At 54.5% G+C, this 22,391-nt stretch overlaps 1 protein-coding gene across 9 annotated transcripts in view; it reads right to left on the bottom strand.

Annotated features, from left to right (window-relative positions):
* Gse1 (Gse1 coiled-coil protein) overlaps positions 1–22,391 on the bottom strand; it is a 344,296-nt gene that overhangs the window by 7,823 nt on the left and 314,082 nt on the right. For 5 of the 9 annotated variants that reach the window (XM_027410721.2, XM_027410725.2, XM_027410723.2 and 2 more), the window contains 10 exons: positions 21,413–21,631; positions 11,621–11,820; positions 8,389–8,561; positions 7,795–7,992; positions 6,941–7,132; positions 6,411–6,730; positions 5,374–5,698; positions 2,794–3,401; positions 1,679–1,791; positions 1,191–1,461 (listed from right to left, as the gene is read on the bottom strand). In XM_027410721.2, coding sequence (XP_027266522.1) covers positions 1,191–1,461; positions 1,679–1,791; positions 2,794–3,401; positions 5,374–5,698; positions 6,411–6,730; positions 6,941–7,132; positions 7,795–7,992; positions 8,389–8,561; positions 11,621–11,820; positions 21,413–21,631 — 2,619 coding nt within the window. The remainder of the gene's footprint in view (positions 1–1,190; positions 1,462–1,678; positions 1,792–2,793; positions 3,402–5,373; positions 5,699–6,410; positions 6,731–6,940; positions 7,133–7,794; positions 7,993–8,388; positions 8,562–11,620; positions 11,821–21,412; positions 21,632–22,391) is intronic. The other 4 variants (XM_027410722.2, XM_027410728.2, XM_027410727.2 and 1 more) reach the window with 1 other exon arrangement.

Genomic DNA, 22,391 nt, shown 5'->3' with positions numbered 1-22,391 from the left:
GCTGGCTGTGCAGACAGGAAGAAGCAGGTGACAGCAGCAGACTCTTTCCCTGCATGGCTCACACTCCAGGCAGCCACATCTATAGCCATGAGCAGCAGCTGCCTGGGGGCTTCCACGCTGACTTCCTTCTTAGCAGATAATCTGGTTTGAAGACCAGGGGTGGCCCCAACACAAGGGCACCACCCCCAGAGACCAGGAAGGGAGCCATTTCCCGCGAAGGAGAGCAGACCCTACAGTGCTCCATGCCGAAGATTCCCGTTTAGGTGACTCTTCCTGCCAACTCTGAAACTTAAGAGGCTTTAGTACTGATGGCGTCCTTTAGACACGAAGCCAGGTGAAAAGTCGGGCTTGCAAACAACTAGGCATGTGTCCAAGGGCTTGTGCTGGCAGTCAGCCCGTCACCAACCCTTGCTGGGAAAGTGAGACCTCCACCATGCTTGTTAAAAAAACGGAAAAAGGAACTGCCAACTCCAATAAAGAGGAAGCATGTCAAACCAACTGAAGACCTAGAGAGGCACTGTTTTCCTGGAACTCTTTGTGGAAGAGGCCAGTGCCCTTAAGGGGCCCAAGACATACAGGAGCATGGCTGTGTACATCAATGCTCTAGCCCACGACGGTGGCAAGCTGATCAAGGAGGCCTCAGCATGTTGTGGCCACACCGTGTCTTCTATGCTATGGATTCCAGTTCCAAGTCTCTTTTTTCCAACATGGCCCTAGGATAGCAGACTGATCTGGAAGCATCTTTCTGGGCAAGTTGTTGAGTGCTTACTGTGAGTTGGCTGGGCTTGGTATTCACAGGCCACCCATATGGCTTGCTCTCCAGGCCTCCTAGCATTAAAAGCAGTGCTCCGTAGAGCTCACTGGTGTCCCCAAGGGGAAGGGCCTGTGGTATGCAAACCTTTAACACCCTACAACAGGAAGCAACACCTCCTCTCAGTCCTAGTGAAAGCCCTGGAAGTACTCTGTTCAAAGAGGTCCCCTGATCAAGTTCAAAAGGATGGAGGAGGGACTTGACAGGCACTGGTTGTACATTAGGCACATCGGTCTTCACATCCAAACAGGACATATGCTAGAGCAAAGTGTGACACTAACACCATGGGATGGGCCTGCCAGAGTAGAGAGGCCGCTCTTTAGCCCACGCCACCCAGGAGCCCCCTGGCCTACGTATGCAGGCCAGAGTAAGGCCATACCTTTCCTCTTCTCTGCACTGATGTGCGTCAGGTTGAAGAAAGTCAAGAACTTCCTCTTCTCCTCAAAGTTAGGGCTGTTGTTCATCTCATCAGGGCTGTAGCGGGTGGACAGAGCCAGCCTGGGGGAAGGTGTCTGCCGCTTGCTTTGAATCGCGGGTGGTGATGGGCTTCTCTCTCTCAGCATCCGCCTCCGCTTCCGGCGCTTCTGTGCTACCAGCTCCTCCTTCTGCTGTTGGGTGGTCAAGCCAAAAAGTTGCAAAAACTCTAGCTTCTAGATTGGAAAAGAAAACAAATGAGTATGAAGCCACTGTCCGCAGTATGCTTTTACTGCCCCAGGGGTCTTGTGGCCTACAATCTGACTTGGTGCTAGGCCACACAGGAGCAGAAACAATGGCCTGCGGGGTTGGGAAGCCACGACGTAGACCCAAAGTGGGGACCAACAACCTAGCCAGCCCAGAGCATGCCAGAGTTGAGGAGGGCCTTGTTACCTCAGAGGATGTATCCAGTTTGAGGGGTGGCTGCTCAGCCACGCAGCGGAGGTGTGCTCTGACCTCCTCCTCATCACTCTCATCGTAAGAGTCATCGAGGTCGTAGTAGTACCCTGATGGCAGAAATGGGTGCATGAGCCAGGCTCAGAAGCCAGGATGCTCCATGGACATGTGCACTTGGGGACACGTGGATGAGACCATTGGGGTTGGCCTGCTGGCACCTGCGAGAACCCTTGCTAAGAGGGCCTGCTTTCTTCCAGTCTGCCTGGACACCTGCAGTGACCTGGAGATGGCAAGTACCCAGCTTCCTTGAGACTCATAGAACTGGGATCTTTCCTAGGTCCAAAGTGGAGCATTCCTCACAAATGCCCAAATGTCCCCGGCCTTGTGAACATGCTGCCCCTGTTGTGAGCCTCATGGGAAGGCAACTGAAAACTGCAGAGCCCCCACATTCCTTTTCAAAGTCAACTGACAGAAAAGCCCCAGCCAGGCCCTAAAGCTAGCACGACCAGCACTCAGGAAGACGGCTTATATCATTCCCCAGCTAAAAGGAGCTAGGTACAAAACCAGACAGGCTAATCAATTCCAGAGGAGACAAAACTGGCCTAGGGCGGTCATCCCCATGAGGTCTGTGCTGTGTCAACAACCCCTGCTGGCTCTCCTAATCTTGGGACCTTGGGGAGCTGTCGCCTCCACTTTTGGGGGCAGGAACAGTGCCAGCTGCTGTCCCTTTATTCTCTGGTGCACGCACCAGCAACTGTCACCAGCCAATGTGTAAAGCCCCGCTGTGCTTTTCTCTGTTAATGTCACACTACTAATATTTAAAGACACCCGATTAGCTTCTACCCATCACTTATCAATAACGTGTATCTTCAGCACTGTCTTGTCACAAGCTGTGACTTGCCATTTTGGGATAATATGCCTCACAAGCAGGACAGGCAAGGAGTCCTGCAGGTGTCAGATTCAGAAGTCTAACACGGCTACCTAAAACCAACTATCAAAAACTGCACTGGAGGCTTCAATGAGAGAAGAAAAGCGAACAGCTGGCACTAGGAATCTCCTGTACTGTAAACCCCCATTCCCAGGCAGGTTGGGGCCCATTCAGGAAGCCAGACCTTTCTCCTGAGCTTCGCGCCGCCTGCGCTCCTCCAGGTCCAGCTTGCTGACAAGTCTCCGGCGTTGCTGAAGAAACTCATCATAGATGTATGCTGGGTCAGGGCCCCTCGGTGTGGGCTGGCAGAAGGGTGAGCCTGGCTTCAGGGGCCCACTGAGCTCCCCAAAGGAGGTCGCCTGGGAAAGGGAGGGTCGTTGCTGGCTCAAGATGGTCTGTGTTGATTTCTCAAGTTCAGCAAGGAAAGGCCCAGGTCCATGGGGAAAGGTCTGAGGTTCCAGACTTCCTGTTTCCCTTGGTGGTGGCTGGTATTTGTCCAATGGTGTGGCCTCTCGCTTCCGGGGCTCCTCTGCCTTCTCCGTGCAGTAGACGCGCTCCACCTTTACCAATGGCACGGCAGCTGGACGGCTAGGCTCAAAAGCAGTTGGGTGGCTGTGCAGGGAGTGGCTCTCAGCCCGCCTAGTCTCCAGGGCATTGTCCATCAAAGACACTGGGTTCCAGAGGGCTGTGGGCACAGTATGGTGCTGGGGTTTGGGTGAGATGAGGGGTGGTGGCCCACCAAAGTGCTGTGGGGGTTCACGGCTGCTCTGGTCATGACGGTTTGATCCTGGCCTGAAGAGAACATACTCAGCTGTCAGTGGTGGGAGCAGACCTGCTCACCAGCCTCCCACAGCACACCCAGGGTAGCTTGCTGGGCGTACACCAGACTGCCTGTGAGTGCAGATTCTTATGAGGAGAGTTCATCCTGCTCAGACCCAGGAGAGCCATTTCCTCCTGGAGGAGAAGCTCTGCTATCACAGCCGTTCCTCCAGATCTATCTAGCATGGGTGGGAGGGCAGGCTAAGGATGGATGAGCCAGGGACACTAGATTTGGGTGACCACTTAAGCCCAGGGACTTCCCAGAGGAATGGTGGCTGTGCTGCTGCCCCCCTGTGGTCCCTCTCAAAAACTGCAGCAGCCCTGTCTAAAGGACCTCTGGCAGTCCAGGAGATAAGCAGCCTGCTTCAACAGGTATGTGAAAGGTTTCTTCCAACTACACACTCTCTTGCCCAGTCTATCCAGGACCCTCACACCCCCTTCACTATGCCATCCATGACACCCTGGAGGTCCAGGTGGGAACTGCACCTGCAAGCTTCTTTTTGCAGCAGGCTACTACTGAGATACACAATTGGTCAAAATACAGAGAACAAAGTGACTTTTGGGGACCCAGTCCTGATTGATAAGTCTACAATGCAACCCCCACACGTAAGACTCAGGGAACATGGTAGAAGGGGCAGAAGACTGTAAAAGTCAAAGTTCCAGGACTCCTCTGGTAGGCAGTGCTGTCTACACACAACAGGGAAGCTGTCACGTAAACCAGACTTGCAATATTGACAACACTAGCTGACATGCCAACCCAGGGGAGCTCTTACAAGACCCTACCACTATAGGAAGAGCTACAGGCAATCAATGGTGGCTTCAAGAGGAAGAAATCTCCAGGGACAAGCAACCTGGTAAGTTATCCAATCCCAAGTGGTCAGCACTAAACACACGTACATAACACAAAATGGGTTTGAGCCAGACGCTGGTGGCGCACGCCTTTAATCCCAGCACTCGGGAGGCAGAGGCAGGCGGAGCTCTGTGATTTCGAGATCAGCCTGGTCTACAAGACCTAGTTCCAGGACAGCCTCCAAAAGCCACAGAGAGAGAGAGAGAGAAAAAAAGGGGGGGTTGCTGTAGTATATATGTAACAATAATAGTCATAGAAGAGGTCGTGAACTTGGGGTGGCACAAAGGAGTTGGGAGGGGGAGGGGTGGAAAAATATGAAACCAGCATTCATGAAATTGTCAAAAATCTTCAAGAATTTAAAGAGATTCTTTGATGCACCTTAACGAGAGTCAACCTACAAAGAGCAGTTTCAGATACTCTCCCACAGCTTAGCATTTCTTTGAGGGTGACATGGGCTGTTTACACCCATGCTGCCCAAATGATCAAGAGCAGGGTCTCTGGAGGAGGGCCCAATGGGCCATGGCTAGGGTCCTGGGGTCTTCCCCCACCGGCTGGGGCATCATTTAACATCTGTGAAGGCCGCTCCTCACTGCTGCAGACTCAGGCACAGAGCTCCCCTTCAGGTTCAAAAGCAAGCAACAGTTCCTAGCTAAAGGTACATGCCCCTCCCCTCCACATCCCTGTAGCAGTGGCAGCAAGTGGGACCACGCTGATACCTGCATGATGTGGGGGTCCCGAGTAAAGATGGCCGAAGAGCCAGAACACACAAGGCTTGACTAGGCAGTACTCAACAGAAACCTAACAGTCAGAACACTGTTTAAGACTAGACTCAGAGTGGCCTCCCTCCAGTTGCTATCCTTTTTAAACATGGATGACAGGGAGTAAGAGGGGCTGAGACTTATGTTGGCAGGATACCGGTGTCCCAGACAAGAACAAAGATGCAGAGGGCTGGAGTGGTACAGAAAGTTGAAGAACACAGGATGGGCCAATAGCAGGAACGGGAGAGTGCAGACAGACAGATTCCCTCTCTCTCTCTTCCTCCCCAACCTCTGTACCAGAAACACCTGCCTCATGTGAGGCCCCATCAGGACCCACCTGGTGCTCTCAGGCCTGTGCTCCACCTCTGTGGGCACTGGGGGCCGGCCCAGGTCCAGGTGCTGCTCCAGCACCTGCTGCCGGAACTCAGACACCTGGGACTGGCGGTCTTCCTTCTCTTGCCGCAGCCGTCGCTGCCGTGCGAGCCACTTCTCTTCCTCATTGGTGCGCTGGATCAGCAGTGCAGTGGCGGCACTGTTTCCCGGTAGAGAGAAGATGCCATGGCTGGAGATAAGGCTGGGCACAGTATGGTGTGGGGCAGGCACTGGGTGCAACGGATGCTGCATAGGCTTGGGTGCCTGCAAGCCCACATCCTTCAGCTTCTCTGTGGGAGAAAACACTGTCACTGGAGGATGCCAGCACCCTCGCCCCTGCTCAAAGCCCAGGACAGAAGGAGTCTTGTAGAACTTTCAGGAAACATGGAGACATGGTGTGTGTGGCTGGCTCAGAACACCCGGTTACATTTTTAGGACTCATGGAGACCAGTTGTTAAAACAGCCGAAAGCAGCTCAACTACAGGGATTTTCATTAAATAAATTACATTCATAACAAGGTTGGAATGGCTCATGCCTGTACTCCCTACACTTGGGAGGCTGACACAGGATGACTGCTGTGAATTTGAGGTAAACCTGAGTTCCGGGCTAGCCTTGGGCACATATACGGCCTAGCTATGGTGTGCAACTTTGACTAAAAAAAAAAAAAAAAAAAGCTAAGGAAAAAACAAGGTCAGATCTGGGTTATCTCAGTGGTGTATAGTGCTGACCTAACTTGTGTGCCTCTGGCCTCCACCAACAGCACAGCAAAAGGCAGAGACAAACCAAGGTTCCAAAAACGGTGACATTACTTCCCTCCCTAATGCTTCAGCCAATTACTCCTTCCATTTTTAGGGGCATCTTGGGCTCCTGTATCCACACAGGGTACCATGGCACACCTCTTCCCAGTTTGGTGCTCAGTGTTTTGCTAGCTGCAATGGGACAGCAGCCGTCACCCACCACGCAGGTACAGGTCTTGCCCTCCACACAGCTCAGCTCGGGTACCTGCTCGGGTTGGGGTGAGCTGCTCTGAGGGCTTGGGCCGCTCCTCAGTGGCATGGCTCCGGAGTCCATGCAGCTCAGCCACAGGCAGGAAGGTGGGCTCCAGTGCCTTGGCAGCCAGCAGGTCCTTCTCCCTTGCCCGCTGCTCCCGCTGGCGCTCCAGCTCCCGCTCCCGCTCCTTCTCCCGTTCTCGCTCCAGCTCCTTCTCCCGCTCCTTCTCCCGCTGCTCCCGCTCTCGTTCTTTCTCCCGCTCTCGGTCGGCCTCCCGCTCTCGTTCTCGCTCCCGCTCTCTCTCCCTCCGCAGTTCTTCATCCATTTGTAGCCTGGCAGATAAGCAGAGGGCAGCATGCTGAAGGGAGGTGCAGAAGGGGCAAGTCCATGCCCCAGCTCAAAGTGGGGCCAGCCATATGCAAAACCTTCCTCCTCTCACCCACACATGGAAAGCCCCCCCCCCCCAACAGTGCCTCTGAGCCAGGCCCTGCTGAGGGACTGAAGCATGCTCTGTTGTCCCTTTACTTAAAGGCACAGCTTACCTTTCTGCACTGAGGCTGGACATCCGTTCCGAGTGCAGTGCTGCCAGGGATGAGTGCGACAGCTCAGGCGGGTAGCGGACCCCAGAGAGATGCAGGTGCATAGCTGATGGGTGCAGTGGAGGCAGGGAACCAGGAGTGGGGATGGGGTAGAACGGAGACCTTAAGGCTGACAGGCAATAGGAGTCATCCATCCTGTAGAGAGAGATGAGACTGGTTTGTGCCGAGACCATAGACACAAATGATAAGCTTGCCTAGCAGATGCAAAGCTCTGCACTGAATCCCTAGCACCACAGGAAAAAGGCTAAGACCCAGGCACTTGTGCTTTCCTGCTAGGTGAGTCTACTGCTTAAGTAGGCTCAGCTCAACAGAGGCTGCAGGAAAAGGGCAGGCCCATGGTCAGAGGCCACTAGGAACTGACCACATTGGCACCAGGGACCTCCCAGGTCCAGGGGAAATGGGCAAGAAGGGCAGAACGGCTGCAAGCAGAGGCCTCTGGTGTGACACACTCCTGTAGGAGCTCCTATAGAAGAGTGCATGGCCTGACTCTCACCAGGGTCTATGTCACTGTCCACATTCACACCATGCACTATGAGCGGTCCCTAGCTGCTGTGAGGATGCTGCTGAGAAGTGGGAACTAGGGAGCAATAGCAGGTGGCTGCAGGCGCATCCACCGCCGCTCAACCGAGGGCTGGCAGATATGCTTGGACTCAACTCAGCTGGGATCTGGGGAAAGCTAGAGGGATGGACCAAGTCTCCTGTGAGCGTCCGGCCTTAGGCCCTGGGAACACCTGACCTGAGGTTCTGTCTTGCTGAGAACTGATAAGTGTGTGGACAGTGTGTGTGGGAGGCCTTACCTGAAGGCCGGGTGGGGGAATGGGTGGGGGGCCAGATAGCTGGGGTGGTAGTAGGCAGCAGCAGTGGCTGGGTCCAGGCCAAGTGGAGGCAGGGAGGACATGCGTAGGTCCTCAGCCGTGTGGTAGGGCCGGAAGCTTCTCAGGTAGTCCTCAGTCACTGTGCTGGGGGGTACCACGTGATGCACAGGCCGCTGGAGGCTACGGGAGAAGAGGCGGGTGAGTAGAGGATTCACTTTGGTCTGGGAACATGTCACACTCCCCAACAGTGCAAGGTTGCTCCTGCGACTCCACCTCCCATCAGGCCCAGAATACACAGAAGGGCAGCTGCTTGGCCCTCAGACCTGTCTGGCCCTTAAAGTCCCCACCAGTGGACATAGCTGCTAGATGAGCTCTCTGTGCCCAGACCCAGAAGATGGGTTTAAATGTGGTTAGGAGAAGTGTTAAGTCTCAGCATGGAGTGGACCACAAGCACAGATGGGGCCAAGGACTTCAGGACAGAGCCAGCCAGAGGCTAAGAGCGGCACCCTCCATCAGCTGGTGTGAATTCCAAGCCTGCCTGGAGCCACCCCGCGTCTTCCCTAGCCTGGCACTTACTTGAGTGGTTGGAAACGGGAGTCTTGTACAACCGAGCTGGGGGAGAGGCCGAAGGGGTAGGGGGTGCTGAGCAGGTGGGAGGGAATGGTTGGGCCTGCTGCCTTCTCCTGGGCTAGAGGAGGCTCCACAAGCAGGCGCTCCCGACCACTGCTGCTGCCTCGTGAGACAGAGTCCTGTGGGAAGAAGACACAGCATTAGGGCATGGGGAGCCAGCCAGGTCCACAGAAAGGCCCCTGTTTAGCTCGTATTATAGAAACATCCTTCCTTTAATGTTTCTTCTTCTTTTTTTTTCTTTTTTTAGGTGTGTGTGGGGTTCACAGGGTTTCTCTGTGGCTTTGGAGGCTGTCCTGGAACTAGCTCTTGTAGAACAGACTGGTCTAGAACTCACAGAGATCCGCCTGCCTCTGCCTCCCAAGTGCTGGGATTAAAGGTGTGCACAACCACCGCCTGGCCCTCTAATGTTTTCTTTAAAAAAAAAAAAAAAAAAAAGAGGTATTTAGGGAGAAGGCATGGGGTAAGGAAAGTATGGCCTCCCATGAGCAGGTCTGCACTACTTCCCACAATCAATCCCACATGGGGTAGTCATAAGGTCACAGCACATATACCCTAGGAACTTGCAACTTAAGATAGCAGCTATTCTGGACACTGGGGACACTCTTTCATACTTTTAGGCTGTGGGACCCCAGGAGCGGCTCACAGTAATCCCTGGGCCTGGGGAGATCCAGCCTCACGTTGTCCTGTACACACTGGCTGATACTTGCTAAATCTGTGGGTGTGACTGTTAGGCACATAGTAGCCTAGCACAGTAACACCAACTGTCCCTGGAGACAGGCCTGCCAGCTCGTCCTTCAAGTCATCTAGCACTGTGAGGGTGATGGCCACTGAAGCCCATGTAAAGCAACAAGGGGGGAGGTTACTGTTGTGTTACCAGCTAAGCCTCTGTGTGTGAACTGAGGGGGCAGGTTACCATAGCACCTTCTGGCTCCATTCTCACAGAGCCTAACACAAGCCCTCCTGCTCCCCACAGACAGACAGCCACGATTAATTGAGGAAGACAGGCTGCTGATTGAATTTTTAATGAGCAGCAACATCTGTTTCCTTCCCAGAGTATAGCAGCAGGCTGTCTTGGTTCCCGGTGGGGTCCTCACGGGTTCATGACCTCTGACCTGCCCTTCTCAGGAGGGGCATTCACACAGTAACCATAAAGGTGGGGGGCACTTATCCCACCCACACCAGGACAAACAAGGAGACTAGAAGAATGGCCATCAGGCTCTGACCAGGGCCTGGCTGAACTTGAGCCAGACATCAGGGAAATAGGTCAGCTGGGAGCTAGGGTGATGCGTGGGTGATGGAGGAAGGAAAAGACCAGGCTTGGTGGCCGTCCCAAGGCATCGGATGCCCGGCTGTGGAAAAGACAAGACACATCTGTAGCGCTGCTTGACGCAGCTGCATCCATGAAAGGCATCAGCTAGGGGAGGAGGGAACTGTCATTCTCCAGTGATTAGAGCAAGGTCTCCACAGTTGGGCAAGTGGGAGATGCCTGTTAGCTTCAAAATAGACCGTTTTTCATTTCATCTCTCCTCATGCGGCTTCCACTGCCTGGTCACCCCCTGAGCAGGGCCCCAGAGCCACCACCCCCTTGACTTCCAACAGTGGATACAGCCTCCAGAGGCTCCCAGTGACTCATGGCCACACTGCAGGGAGAGCCGCATCCCCGCCCTCCTGGAAAGGATTAAGCTCTCTGCTGAGCTCTAAGCATCATCTGCTCATTCTGTCGCCCTCCCTGGTGGCACACAGGTCTCATTAACTGCAGTGTGAACTGCTGGAGCGGAGCCATCACGGCCCTTCTCTGGGTTACTAAATGTTTCTGAGGTGGTAAGGACCCTCTGAGGACAGTGACAAGCTCCAGGCAGAGGAGTCATGAGGCAGAGGCACAGGGACAGGGGACATGCAGGCACACATGAGGTGTCTTGGACCTGGGCCAAGGGCTCCTCCAATCAGTGGAGGCTCCAGGCTCAAGGCAGGAGCAGGAAGTGGCCTCCGACAAGCTTCTCTCAGGAGTGGACCCAGAGCCAGCTAGCCACCAGGCAAGTCGGCCGCCCAGGGAAGGGAAGCTGTATGGAGGGTAACATCAGCCGACTCACTGTCTGAGGTCAAGGCTGAGCTCTGGGAGGAGTCCACAGACAGGGGATCATGGTGACCTATCCTAAATCAGGATAGGATGGTTCTAGGCTGCTCGGAGCCAAGCTGAAATTCAGGGACAGACTGACAGACAGGCTTCCTTCGGTAAGTGCTATTCCAGCCACAGGAGGAAGGTGCCAAAGCTGGCCCCCAAGCTTCTTTCAGGAGTCTGCTGGATGCTGGAAGGGGTGGGGTGGGGTGGGGGGGTGTACTTTACTGGGGACCAGGGACACCCAGCAGACCTGCCCCAGCCCAGCTGGGAAAGAGATGCGCTCTCCCCCTCCCCCTCCATCTTTGCAGTTTAATTAGTACTTCCTAGCAGTACAATCCCTCTGGGAATAGGGCTGGAGAATCCAGGGAAAGCCACAGCTGACAGCGGTTCTTAATTAGCCAGGCCCCTCGGGCGCCAGGCGGGTGGGAGGCCCAGCAGAGTAAAGGGGAAGCTCCAGGCACTGGCTCCTCCCGTCCAGTTAGCTTCATATGTGGCCAGCTGGGAGGCTGCAGATGCACCCAAGACCCCTTTATGCTGGGATCAGGGACTATCAGTTGGCCTATACTCTCGTCCCTACTCCCCAAAAGCAGTGACAGCTATTGTCTACCCAGGGACCCAAGACTTAGACACCACCTTAGGCACTTTATGGTGTCATGGACTGTCCCTCATCTGTCTCAGCTTGGTGCCTCTGAGTAAATATGTCTTTGCTGACCCCTAAAGAAGTGATTACAGTCAAGGCCACCAGAGGACATACCATCTAAAAGTAAAGGAGCAGGCCTCAGCAGCCCCTTCCCCTCCCCTCATGCTCTGACTTCTTAAACCAAGAAACCTGTCTGTGGTACTCTGTCACAAGCCTGACATTAGGATTACCTTAATCCTAGCATCTTCCAGTACTGGGTGCACATCAAGCCCACATTGCAGAAGAGTCTGAGGACCAGGGTGAGGGGCCATCCTTGCCCACAACCTCAAGTTCCTGACAGAACTGTGGACAGAAGTCAACTCCCTTCAAGGACATCCCCTGCCCCCATTAAGTCTACACCTCTGAACTGGGCCACTCACCTGGCGGCTCTCACTTCTCCAGACTCCATTGACGGTTTTGGTGGGAGCAATAGTGACCACAGGGGGAGTGCTGGGGACACTGTGACCCCCAGGAGGGACAATGATGGGACCCATGGGCACTCTCTTGGGTGTGCTGGCTGGAGAGCTGTGGTTGGTAGCTGGGGAGGACACTGGGGATGATTCGCTGCTCAGTGAAGACCCTGTGGAAAGAGAACATGGAAGCTCAGGAGCTACGTCACTGCCACACTGCCCACAGTACCCACACTTCTGCAATTCCAGAACTCTCACTGGGAGTAAAGCCCCAGGTGGCCAGGCAGGGAAGAACCCACAGTTATTCTGCATGGGCTCAGGACCCAGTAACACTAGCCACTCAGTATGACTCTCTGCACCCAAGGAGAGTGAGAAGCAGAGGCCAGCTATGGTCAGCAGCTTGGTTTGCTTAAGTACTGGGCAGGTTTGCTGGCCTCCCTGTCAGACTGCCTCTTAGGCCTGGAGGTGGACAGCTATTTTTAAATTTAAAAATCTGAGATGTAATTCACTATTTTAAAACCATGCCAATGTGCTTCAGTATATCCACCATATTGAGTGAATAGTAGAATATTTCCATCCCAGAAAGAAGCAACATCCCTTCCCCAACAGCAAAAGACAGGAGGCAGGTTTGTGTGCAGAGGGCGTGGGGTGAGGGCACAGCTTAGTGCTTGGGGTGTCAGTTCTACTAGGATACTACAGTTGGGGATGACCTCGGTCAGATGGCCAATGCTAACGTTGGGACAGAGCCTTGCTCTATGCCAGCTGACATGGCCCTCTTCCCTGAGGCAATCCTGCCACCTGCAGAAAGAGCTTGTGTACAGAGGTATAGAGAACCTCCTCCACTAGTTCCAGCTAAGCAATCCTGTTGTTCACATGCCTAACAGGACCTGACCCAGGTGGGCAACGAGGCCTGAGGCACACAGACTAAGGAAGGAGCCCCCAGTTCTCAAGATAGGCAACAAACCCACTGCCCATGCCCTAAGAACTCTGTAGTCACTGCCCTATGGCTTGACAGGGCAAACTGCCACAGCGACAGTCCAGGGAAAAGGCTTAGAGACACATTGGCTTAGGAAGTCAGCTTCTGGAATCTGCAGCTGGCAAGCCACAGGGCCGGTGCAGCCAGGCCTAGGGACTGACCCTGAGGACCTTGGGAACAAGCTAGCTACCCCACCATTCATGAGTCAGGGGAGGGCTTGGCATCTTAAACCTCCCTGGATCCAGTAAGGATCCCCCTTGTGCAGCTGAGAAATCCTGTTGTCTTCTAAGAGGCAGACAGCAACACCCTAGGGCTGCAATGCCAACCCAGGTATGTGTCCAAAAGTGAGGGCTCCTGTCAACCACAAAACATTGAGAAAGTCCACGCAGTCTGATATGAATCATGCCTGCAGCCAAAGGCTACACCAACTCCCAGCCTTGTCTGTTCTGTAATGGAATGTCACTGACAAGGCCCTCAGCCACTCATGAGATGCCACCAGTAGCAGAAAGAGCCAAACTGAGCACATACTGTGGGATACAACCACCTTGTTCAGAGACATAGAAAGGCCAACTTTTTAGACAGGGTCTTACTGCATAGTCCAATCTAGCCTGGACCTTACCATCAGGTGTGTCTTCCCATCCCCAGCTTAAAAACACAATCACTTTCAGTTGTTTTTAAGAATTATCAACCTCCTAAAACAGCAATCTGCTTGGTTTTGTCAGCACCCTTCCCAGGAGACACACGGTATAATGTACATGTCTTATATGCCATCCGTTTTTGCAAATGTTTGTGTGTAGGTGCACATGTGTGTAAATGTGCATGCAGTGGCCAAACTAGGACTTTGGGTGGATTCCTCAGGAGCACTGCTTACTTTGTTTTTAAGGCAGGCTCTCTCATTGGCTGGAGCTCACTTGTCAGGCTAGACAGAATGGCCAGAGAGTCCTACACCTTGGTGTGTCCTCACTTTCCAGCGCTAAGATCAGGAATGTGAGACCCCCATGCCCGGCACACTCCACAAGTGTTTCACCAACTGAATTATCTCCCTGGCAACTCCTGCCCCTCCACCCCCCCCTTTTAAAGATAGGATCTCACTCTGGAGCCCTGGCTGGCCCGGACTCATGGCAATCCTCCTGCCTGAGATGAAAGGCAGAGAGCCCTTCAACAAAGCTAGATTACACTCATCACCACCATCAATTTGAGAACATTTTTACAAACTCCAAAGAAACGCAACCCTTAGCCATGTCTGCTCCACCCCTGCATCCATTCACCTGCACGTACAGCTTTGCAGGCCCTGGGATTACCCCCTCCCCCATGGTGTCTCCTGCACTAGAACTCCATCCATATCTCAAGTTGATGACCCTCACCGAGGGGGACTAGTCACCAACTCCTCAGCCAAAGGACAGTAGCCTGGGCATACCTGACAGCCATGTGAATAGTAGCTACCGCACACTGCACAGACACTAACACAGGAGCAGGGAACATGCTATGTGCATGCTGGAGCGGAATTCCACACAGAAGGCCGCCAGTAGCCAAAGCACAGGCTTGTCTCCCATCCCCCCCCCTAAAAAAAAAGCTACCTGCAGAAATTGGGCCACAGTTGAGGATAGGTAGGTGGAAGTGAACCTCCTCAGTATGCCTCACGCCAGTAAACAGGGACCTCCCAGGCCCTTTGTGCCCCAGTCTGTATGGGAGGAACCCCCAAGACAGCCAGCTCAGCTGGGCCCCACCCTACTCCACTCCATCCTAGCAAGGCAGGCAGAGGACTAGTGCAGGGCAGTGTCTGGTGTGGGGCCGGCTGAGAGAGGATGAGGCTGGCCATGGACAATTAGCAGCCTAATCCCATTGGAGGTGGGAGGCCAGTGCTCACCAGTGAGAGCCTTGGGATCAATACCTCACAAGGCGCTGCCAATTAGTGAGGCTGGCGCCTGGCTCCCGGCCCTGTGCTCTCGCTGTGCTGCCGGAGCAGGCAAGTCCGCCATCACTGTAATTAACTGACGCTATTCAGCCGGAATGGCGGTGGGTCAGAGAGCTGGAGGCAGCCTACAGATGAAGAGGCAGACAGTGCCTGCATCACCTTTGCTGCCTGATCCCACAGATCAGGCTGGAGACCCCAAGGGCAGTGCATGTTATTAACAGCTGAGACCCAAAAGGCAAGAACTTGGACAATCCTGGCCAGCTGGTATAGATTTGAGCAGAACCGTACAGACAACTGCTGAGCACCAACTGCATCTCTCTTCCTGAATACGTATTTGCGTGTGTATGCATGCTTATGTTTGTGTGTGTGTGTGTGTGTGTGTGGGTGATTTCAAGTGTCTTCTTTAATTGTTCTCTCTGTATTAAGTCTCTCATTGAACCTGGGACTCAACTGATGTGACTGGCCAGCTTGCCTAGGCTTCCTTCCATCTCCACCTCCTACACAGGTTCTAGGGAGCTAAACCCAGGTCCTCACACGTGCACAGCAGGCACTTTATCCCCAGCTCCCAAAGCCCGGCCAATAAGGAACACAGGGAGCAAGCTCTGTCTATCTGGGGCTTGACTCTGATCTGTGGCACAATACCTTTCTCAGTAAGGGAAAGGAAAAGAGCTGCCGAACCAACAAAAAAATCAAAACAGGGTATCAGAACAAGCCCTTGGCTCCCAAGGGCCGGGTGGATCTTTTCCCTAGTGGAGCCAGAATCCCAAGGATGGTTTGAACAGACACAGCCCAGCCCTCCCCGTGTGATGGGGACACAGGGTAAAGGCTTCTGGGACAGTCAGCAACCATCCACAGAGGGCCCAGTTCCAGCCTTTGTGAAGAACGGACCTACGGAGTGCCTCCAACCACAGGGCAGGCAAGCCCAGAGGTCTCTGTACCTGTTCCTATGGCTACTCCTGTCAGGTATCCTCTCTGTCTCTGGTCAGCTTTGACATAGCCTCTGAATGGAGGGGGGGGGGGGCTGCCCTGCTACGAATCCCAATGCCAGGGTCATTCTGAAACCCTTGATGGGAAGCCATATTGTCCAGGCAGCCCACTAGGCCTGCAGTTTGATGGTAGAAGGGGCTCCCGTATTTCAGGAGCTGTTCCTCTCTTCCCAGTAGACTTGAGCTACTGCCACCAGCCAGTTCGGGGTGGGGAGGTTATGTCAAAGGACAAGAAAGAAAGGTCCAGCCAGCTCTATGGCCAACTGTTACTTGGGTAACATGAGTGCTGGCAGTGAAGGACCTAAGATCAAAGGCAAGTGACAAGCACCAGGCAGGGAAGCCCTCTGGAACCACCATAGGCTCCTGTGTGGTACAAACACCCAGGCATACAGCAGCAAAAACTAGAGATGATATCAGCCATGAACTGAAGCTTTGAGGAGAGACAGCCAAACAGAACCACAGGGTGGCCATATCCTGCTAGATAGCCTCCCCTCCTGCTCCGCCAGCAGGTCTTCATGCATGGTGCAGGCCTGAGGCTGGGGGACCTTGGTGCCCAGCTGTGAGGGAAGGGGGTTGTTGGCAGGTGCTGAGGTCCTGTACCCAGGACCAGTCATTAAACCCAAGTCAGGAAAGTGCTGTGATCTCAAGAGGAACACTTTCCAGGGCTACTTGACTTACAGCACCAGTCCTAGAAGAACTGAGATCGGGAGGAGCCAGCAAGAGTCCCTTGGGTTGGGCTCTGCCCCAGTGCCACCATGTTGGGACACTCCAAAGAGTGGAGGGGGTGGTGTAGAAAGGGTAAGGAAGGGCAGACGGCAGAGGGGGCTTGGGGAAGGGAGGGGACGGGATGCCATCCTGGCGTCAGCCTGCTTGCCTCCAGGTCACCACTGGGCCAACTGTGGCTATGGACTCTTGATTTTCCCTGCCCTTCCTGGTCTCTTGCACAATTGTTAGTCCCACTGCTCACACCTGAGCCATAGACAGATGGGGCTCCAGACACCCTCAGAGACGCCTCCACCCTGCCAGCCGCAGACTGACAGGCAGGCAAGCATGCCAGGCAGGCCATTTGTTTTGTTGTTTTCTTTGAAAGAGGCAGATTTCCAAGGAGATGCACATAGGATGTGTTGCCTCCACCCAGTCCACCCTGTATCGGACATGTAAGCAGGTGGGAGCTACCTGGGCTCAACACAGAGAGATGGTCCCCAGCCTCTGCCTCTCCTGGGACTGAATATGGATTTCATCTACTACCCATAGTAACTAGATGCTCCTGGGTTACAAGGCAAGCAGCAAAGACTACCAGAAGGCGCAGAGCACTGGGGATATCTAATCAGAAGTTTAACCACTGCCGTCTACCCTTGTCAGTCTGTTCCCTGCAGGTGACAATGCGGCGAACAGTGGGTATACAAACAATCCTCCCCCCCCACACCCCCCCGACACACCATGTGCTTCCAGGGAAAGGGGGCCCAAGGCCCTGGGTGTCCTGGAACTGAGGGTACACAGAGCTCTGAGTGCTGTGTGGGCCTCCCGACAATCAACTAAGGACATGTGGGCTCCCATTGCAGCCCCACCCCCCTCAGCAGACGGCACCAGGGCCCCATGGGAGATGAGCAGATTGTCACACAGCTTGGGCCCTGCTTGGCAGCACCCGGCTTTATCTCTCACAGGTGGGGGACAGTGATGGGGGGTGGGGGGGACCTCTACAGCTTGCTGTCCATAGAGGCCAAAGAGACTTGCCCAGGACAGCTCTACTGCCTTTGGGGCCAGGCTGGTGGCTTGAGACATGGCTCCAGGTGTGAGTTCCCAGAGGTTTCCGGGGGCTCCCCACACCCCTTACCCAATAATATAAGTCCACAGAACACTCTGGGGACCCTTGCTCCTCTAGGAGAGATGGAGTCCCCCAACCCCACCCCCGGGACAGCAGGGTGGACAGGGCTGGCAGACATCGGCCTCCTGAGCTGGGCTCCGAACACTGGGAAAGATGAGATCTGTGCTAAAGAGCCTCTGATGGGGGAAGGGCAGTGCCACCCTGAGAGGATGAGTCCCATCCTGAACAGCTAAGAAGCTAGAGCTGTCACAAGGCATGGATGGGAGCAGCTTCAGGACTGCAGCACAGCCTGGGGACATCTTTCAGAGTCTGCAGCGAAGGGAGCAGCTTAAGTAGCTAGGGCAGGATAGACCCAGGGGTCCATCCTGGAGCAGGCCTTACTTAAGCCCGCAGCCTAATGCTCCTTCCAGAAACCAGTATACAAGTTGGGATGCTCTCTGTATCTTTCTCCTCCCTCCTAGGAAGCCCATACCTGACACCACAGGGAGGTCAGAGGAGATCAGTGGACCTGCAGCTACTTAGGCCTGGCCAGGCCAGGCCAAGAAAACCACAGGAATGGGAACCACGATGGTTCACTAGATTCCCCTAGGTATTCCTCAGTTTAGAAATTGAGGACATTGGCAAGGGTCAGAGCCTGGAGTGGAGGACCACAGTCAGGGGCAATAGGATTGGGAGGTGGTGGCAGGAACAATCAGGGACCCCAGAGACAGCAGACAGGGAGGCAATCATCAGGGTCACATTTATGACACACAGGGTCTGTCCATTCTGTATGTTCTCACTAGATCAGACCACACACCAGAGGCAGTGCGCTCGCCCTAAGGAAAAGCAGCAGCTCAGAGAATTAAGCCAACCTGCCAGGGCACACAGTCAGTAATTAAAGGTGCCAGGGTGTGCACCGGACCTGGCTGGGTGGATTTGGTGATACACTTGGCCCCTGCCTTAACTGAAGAGTTAGGCTAGGGCTCCCACCTGGCCCAGCTGGGTATGACTGAGCCCATACTCTGTGATACCCCCATGGGGCCCATGGAGGACTTGGGAGGGGCTGGCTTCTCTTTTCTCTCCTCCTGCCTTTCTCTCGGGGCAGAGCAAATGAGACTGCATGCTGATTGCAGTGTTGTCTGGATTGAATTTTTAAACTGTCCCCTCGAGACACAATGAAGACAGACATCAGCCATGGAAGCCTAGGCGAGCACGGTCAGATGGCTAAAAATACAACAGTGTTTTCCAGGAAGGGTGGGCATAGGACAGAGCTTTGAGGGGGGACGACACAGAGAAAGCCCCTGCAAAGGCAACAGCACCAGCTCTGGAAACCCCGCCCCCCTCCACTCAAGATCCTTCCACTGCTGGAGTGGGTCGAGAGCCACCATGAGCTATCAAGCTAGACAGCTCAGACGCCTGTCTTGTGGGGTCCTCAGAACACAAGCCAGGGGCTACCTAAGACCAGTGTCCTCAATCTTCAGATTCAGTTTCAGACCCGGGCAGAGGGTGGAAGAGTCGGAGAGTGAAGAGTCGCAGTGAGACATCAGGTGTTGGGAGCAGCAAGGGTACGTGCCCCACCTGCCTGCCTTCCCATGTGACCAGCACAGGATGACGGGTGCCCTGGGTAATGGGGTTAAAAGATGGAACGGCTAGGGTAGGGACAACATGGCAGATGCACGAACCCAGTCTGGCACTATCAGAGCCGGCTAGGGGCTGGGGACTTGGGGGAGGGGCTGAGGCCAGATAAGGCAATGGGCGGGGGACACAAAAAAACGTTCTGGAATTCCAGAGAAGGGGACAGCTACACAACTACTGAAAGTTGAGCAGGACTGGTTACATGGCTCAGGGGTAGTACTTGGCTAGCACGTGCTAACAAGGCCTGGGTTTGAGCTGCAGCGCTTCCTAAACTGGGTGTGGCAGCCGTCAAAAGATCAGAAACTTAAGGTCACCCTCAGCTACACAAACAGTTCCAGGCTAACCTGGGCTACAAGACACCCTGTATTCTCCAGAAAATATTTAAGCCAGGTGGCGGTGACCCAGGCCTTTAATCCCAGCCCCGTGGAGGCAGAGAGTCAGGACAGCCAGGCCTACACAGAAAAACCCTGTCTCAAAAACAACAACAAACTTGACAATATGGCTTGGGGAGTGAAGTAGTCTGGGAGCACCTGCCTGGCCAAGAGTTCCAATAAACTGACAGTCAGAAGCCCAGGAGGGAAATTCAGCCCTCCACAGCCCTCAAACCTAGTCCCCCTGCACCATGCTGGTAGGTACTGAATAAGGAGCTTCCTCCTTCCAGAACTGCTTGAGAATCCTAGTTATAGCTATCCAAGTCTTCTCAAAACTTCTCAGCAACCAGAAGCAGCAGCAGACAGGAGGATTCAGTACTGTTGACAATGAACTTACTATGTGACCCCTCTAAACTTTAGCTTTAGTATTTGTATGACACACCATCCCAGCAATGCCACCAATTCAACAGCCTGGTCCAAGGTGAGGTGGTGAAGAATGGCTAAGGGTCCTCCTAGCAACACAAGGACTAGCAAACTAGGGGTAGTTTGAGGACAAGCAAACTAGGGGTAGGCCTTCGCCTCACTGTGCTGTCAAGATACCCACAGTTTCCAGCAAGGTAGCAGACAAGGGGCCTGGCCCGGCTAAACACGAGTCAATGCCAGGATGTTCCGGGGTTCCCAGGCTACCTTGTGTCCATAGACACCAAGCACTCATGGCCTGAGGTCCCCATCTGCACATGGGGAAGACTCAGGAGACAAGCCAGCAGACACAAGCCTTAGTCAGCAGCACTGCCAGCCCCACCCACCCTGTCCCAATGTGGTACAATGTTCCTAGGCAACAGGTGCCCAGGTTACAGCCAAGAGAGGGCAGGCCTGGTGGACACTGCACCTGTTGTCCACTGTCTACCGTATTTCCATTCACGGAGGCCGGCAGCCTCTGGCACTTGGCCTGCCAACCGTTCCTAGGATTACACTGGATGCTGGGACAGCCCAGGACAGCAAGTGTGTTCAGCTTCTTCCTCAGGTTCACCAGAACCAGGCTAGCAAACAACAAAGGTGGGCTGGCTCAGGTGTGGTCCTTACCAACAGCCTTCCTCTCTGGGTAGACAGAGAGGCCTGCACTGGGTGGAGGTGGGCCACCTTCCCTCCTGCTCTGGTACCCCTACTGTCATTCCAGGCATGCCTCCACCTCTGCTAGCACCCAGGGCAGAGAAGATTGGGAAACCAAGAAACCCTGGCCTACACATCCAGAGTATACCTCTGCAAGAGGTATTCATTCCTCTGCAAGAAGCCTGAGTATAAGCAAGGCCACTGACGACTCATGCAGCATCCCCAGGATCCGGACCTTGTGACTTTGAGACAAAGCAGACTGCACCTGGGTCCCCATGCTTTGGCTACCTGCCTCTGAGCACTAAGTCCAGGAGGTGCCAGAATCCAAAGGGCTCAAGTGTGCAGGCATAAACTGACCCATCTGTGCCATTGGCAGTCCCTGACCAGCATATCAACACAGGCACAAGTGTCCCAAAACCAGAGCCAAGGGGGCCTAAAGAGAGCCTTGTGTGTCAACAAGAAGATTAAATTCAGAAAGGATCAGTCTCTGCCCAAAGCAACACAGTATGTCCCAGCTCAGGAGGCAAATCTCTGGTCCCTCTAGGGGATGTACCCACCCTATCACAAGGAAGAGAGCCAGCCACAAGGATATAGGTTATGGTGGGGTTGGCTTTGCCAGACCAGGGATTGAGGGGGCACAGCCACTCTCAGAATCTACCACAGGTCTCCCCCACAGCAAATCCACTTGCCCACCAATGAGCTCCTACAGTGGCCACTGAAGCTAAGGAGGCAGGCAGAGAGGAAGGCACAGTGAAGCAGGGTACAGGGCTGGGGTCAGGGCCAGAGTTATGATGACAGCAGCACCCAGGCTAGTCCTGCCTGGACGTAGTGGTGGTGGCAGTGGGGGACATGCAGGTTCACTATAGGCTGCACAGACAACTGTCTCCTAAGGCCATGCCAGCCAGAGAGATGCACTTGCGGGCAGGCAGGGGCATCCCATGAGCTGGCGGCCTGGCGCCTCTTACCTCTGGGCTCCTCTGCCTGTTTGGCGAGCTTGCGCAGCGCAGCAGCAAAGCTGGAGGATGGCGCGGCCTGGGCCGACAGCGTACTGCTGGTGGCCGGGCTACCGGTGGGTACCAGGGCGCCATTGAGTGGTGAGGGGGTGAGGGGGTTGACGGTGGCGGTGGTCCTGGTCGCCGTGGAAAGCATCCCTACTGAAGGGGACTTGGGCTCATGGCTCATGCCTGAAACAGGAAAAGAAGAACCAGTGTCACCCAGAGAGCAGAGCGCCAGCACCAGGAGGGCTGCAGCAGCATGCACCAAGAGCCGAAGGCCACAAGAGCAGAGCACAGCCAGCGCTGCAGACAGCAGACCCATTCCCACAGTTAAACTGGCCCCATGGGTGTGAGGGCATCCCAATGATGCTGGCCCCTGGATCAGCTCTCCAGAACCAAGCCTACAGAGAACACCCCAAAGCGTCATATGCAGGGTGCCACCAGACCCAAGTGTTGAGGAGGGAGACTGAGGCAGGGTCTGGGGCACAGAGCTGAAATGACCAATGAGACAACACAACAAGCTGCTGATAGTAACGGGGCGTGGGACTACCAGTCATCGGCAACAGCACCCAAGAGGCCTGCACAAGTGTTCCCATATTACAGGAAGGAAACCGAGTTCTACATGTACCCAAGCCCCATTGGGGTTAACACAAATGATGCAGCACCTGTCACTGCTTAGGCCAGTCTGGGGTCCTATCTCCCCTTCATCTCCAATCTATCCCAGGTGGGAGGGGATGGCAGCAAAGGATACAGCCAACTGCAGCTCCTGGTGAAGCCCTTCTTGCCTTCCAGTCCCTTGGGCAGATAGACAACACCCAAGCCACAATGCCAGAGAAGAGGCTCCCACAGTTCTTGGCAGAGCCACCATTTAGAAGGCCACCCTGTGGGTCTCATCCATGACCCTGAGCCAGACCCGCTTTCACAGTCCTTGACCCACAGAGACTCCAGG

The sequence above is a fragment of the Cricetulus griseus genome, chromosome 3 (assembly GCF_003668045.3).
Source record: "Cricetulus griseus strain 17A/GY chromosome 3, alternate assembly CriGri-PICRH-1.0, whole genome shotgun sequence".
Lineage (NCBI taxonomy): Eukaryota > Metazoa > Chordata > Mammalia > Rodentia > Cricetidae > Cricetulus > Cricetulus griseus.
This window is presented reverse-complemented; position numbering and strand designations above follow the sequence as displayed.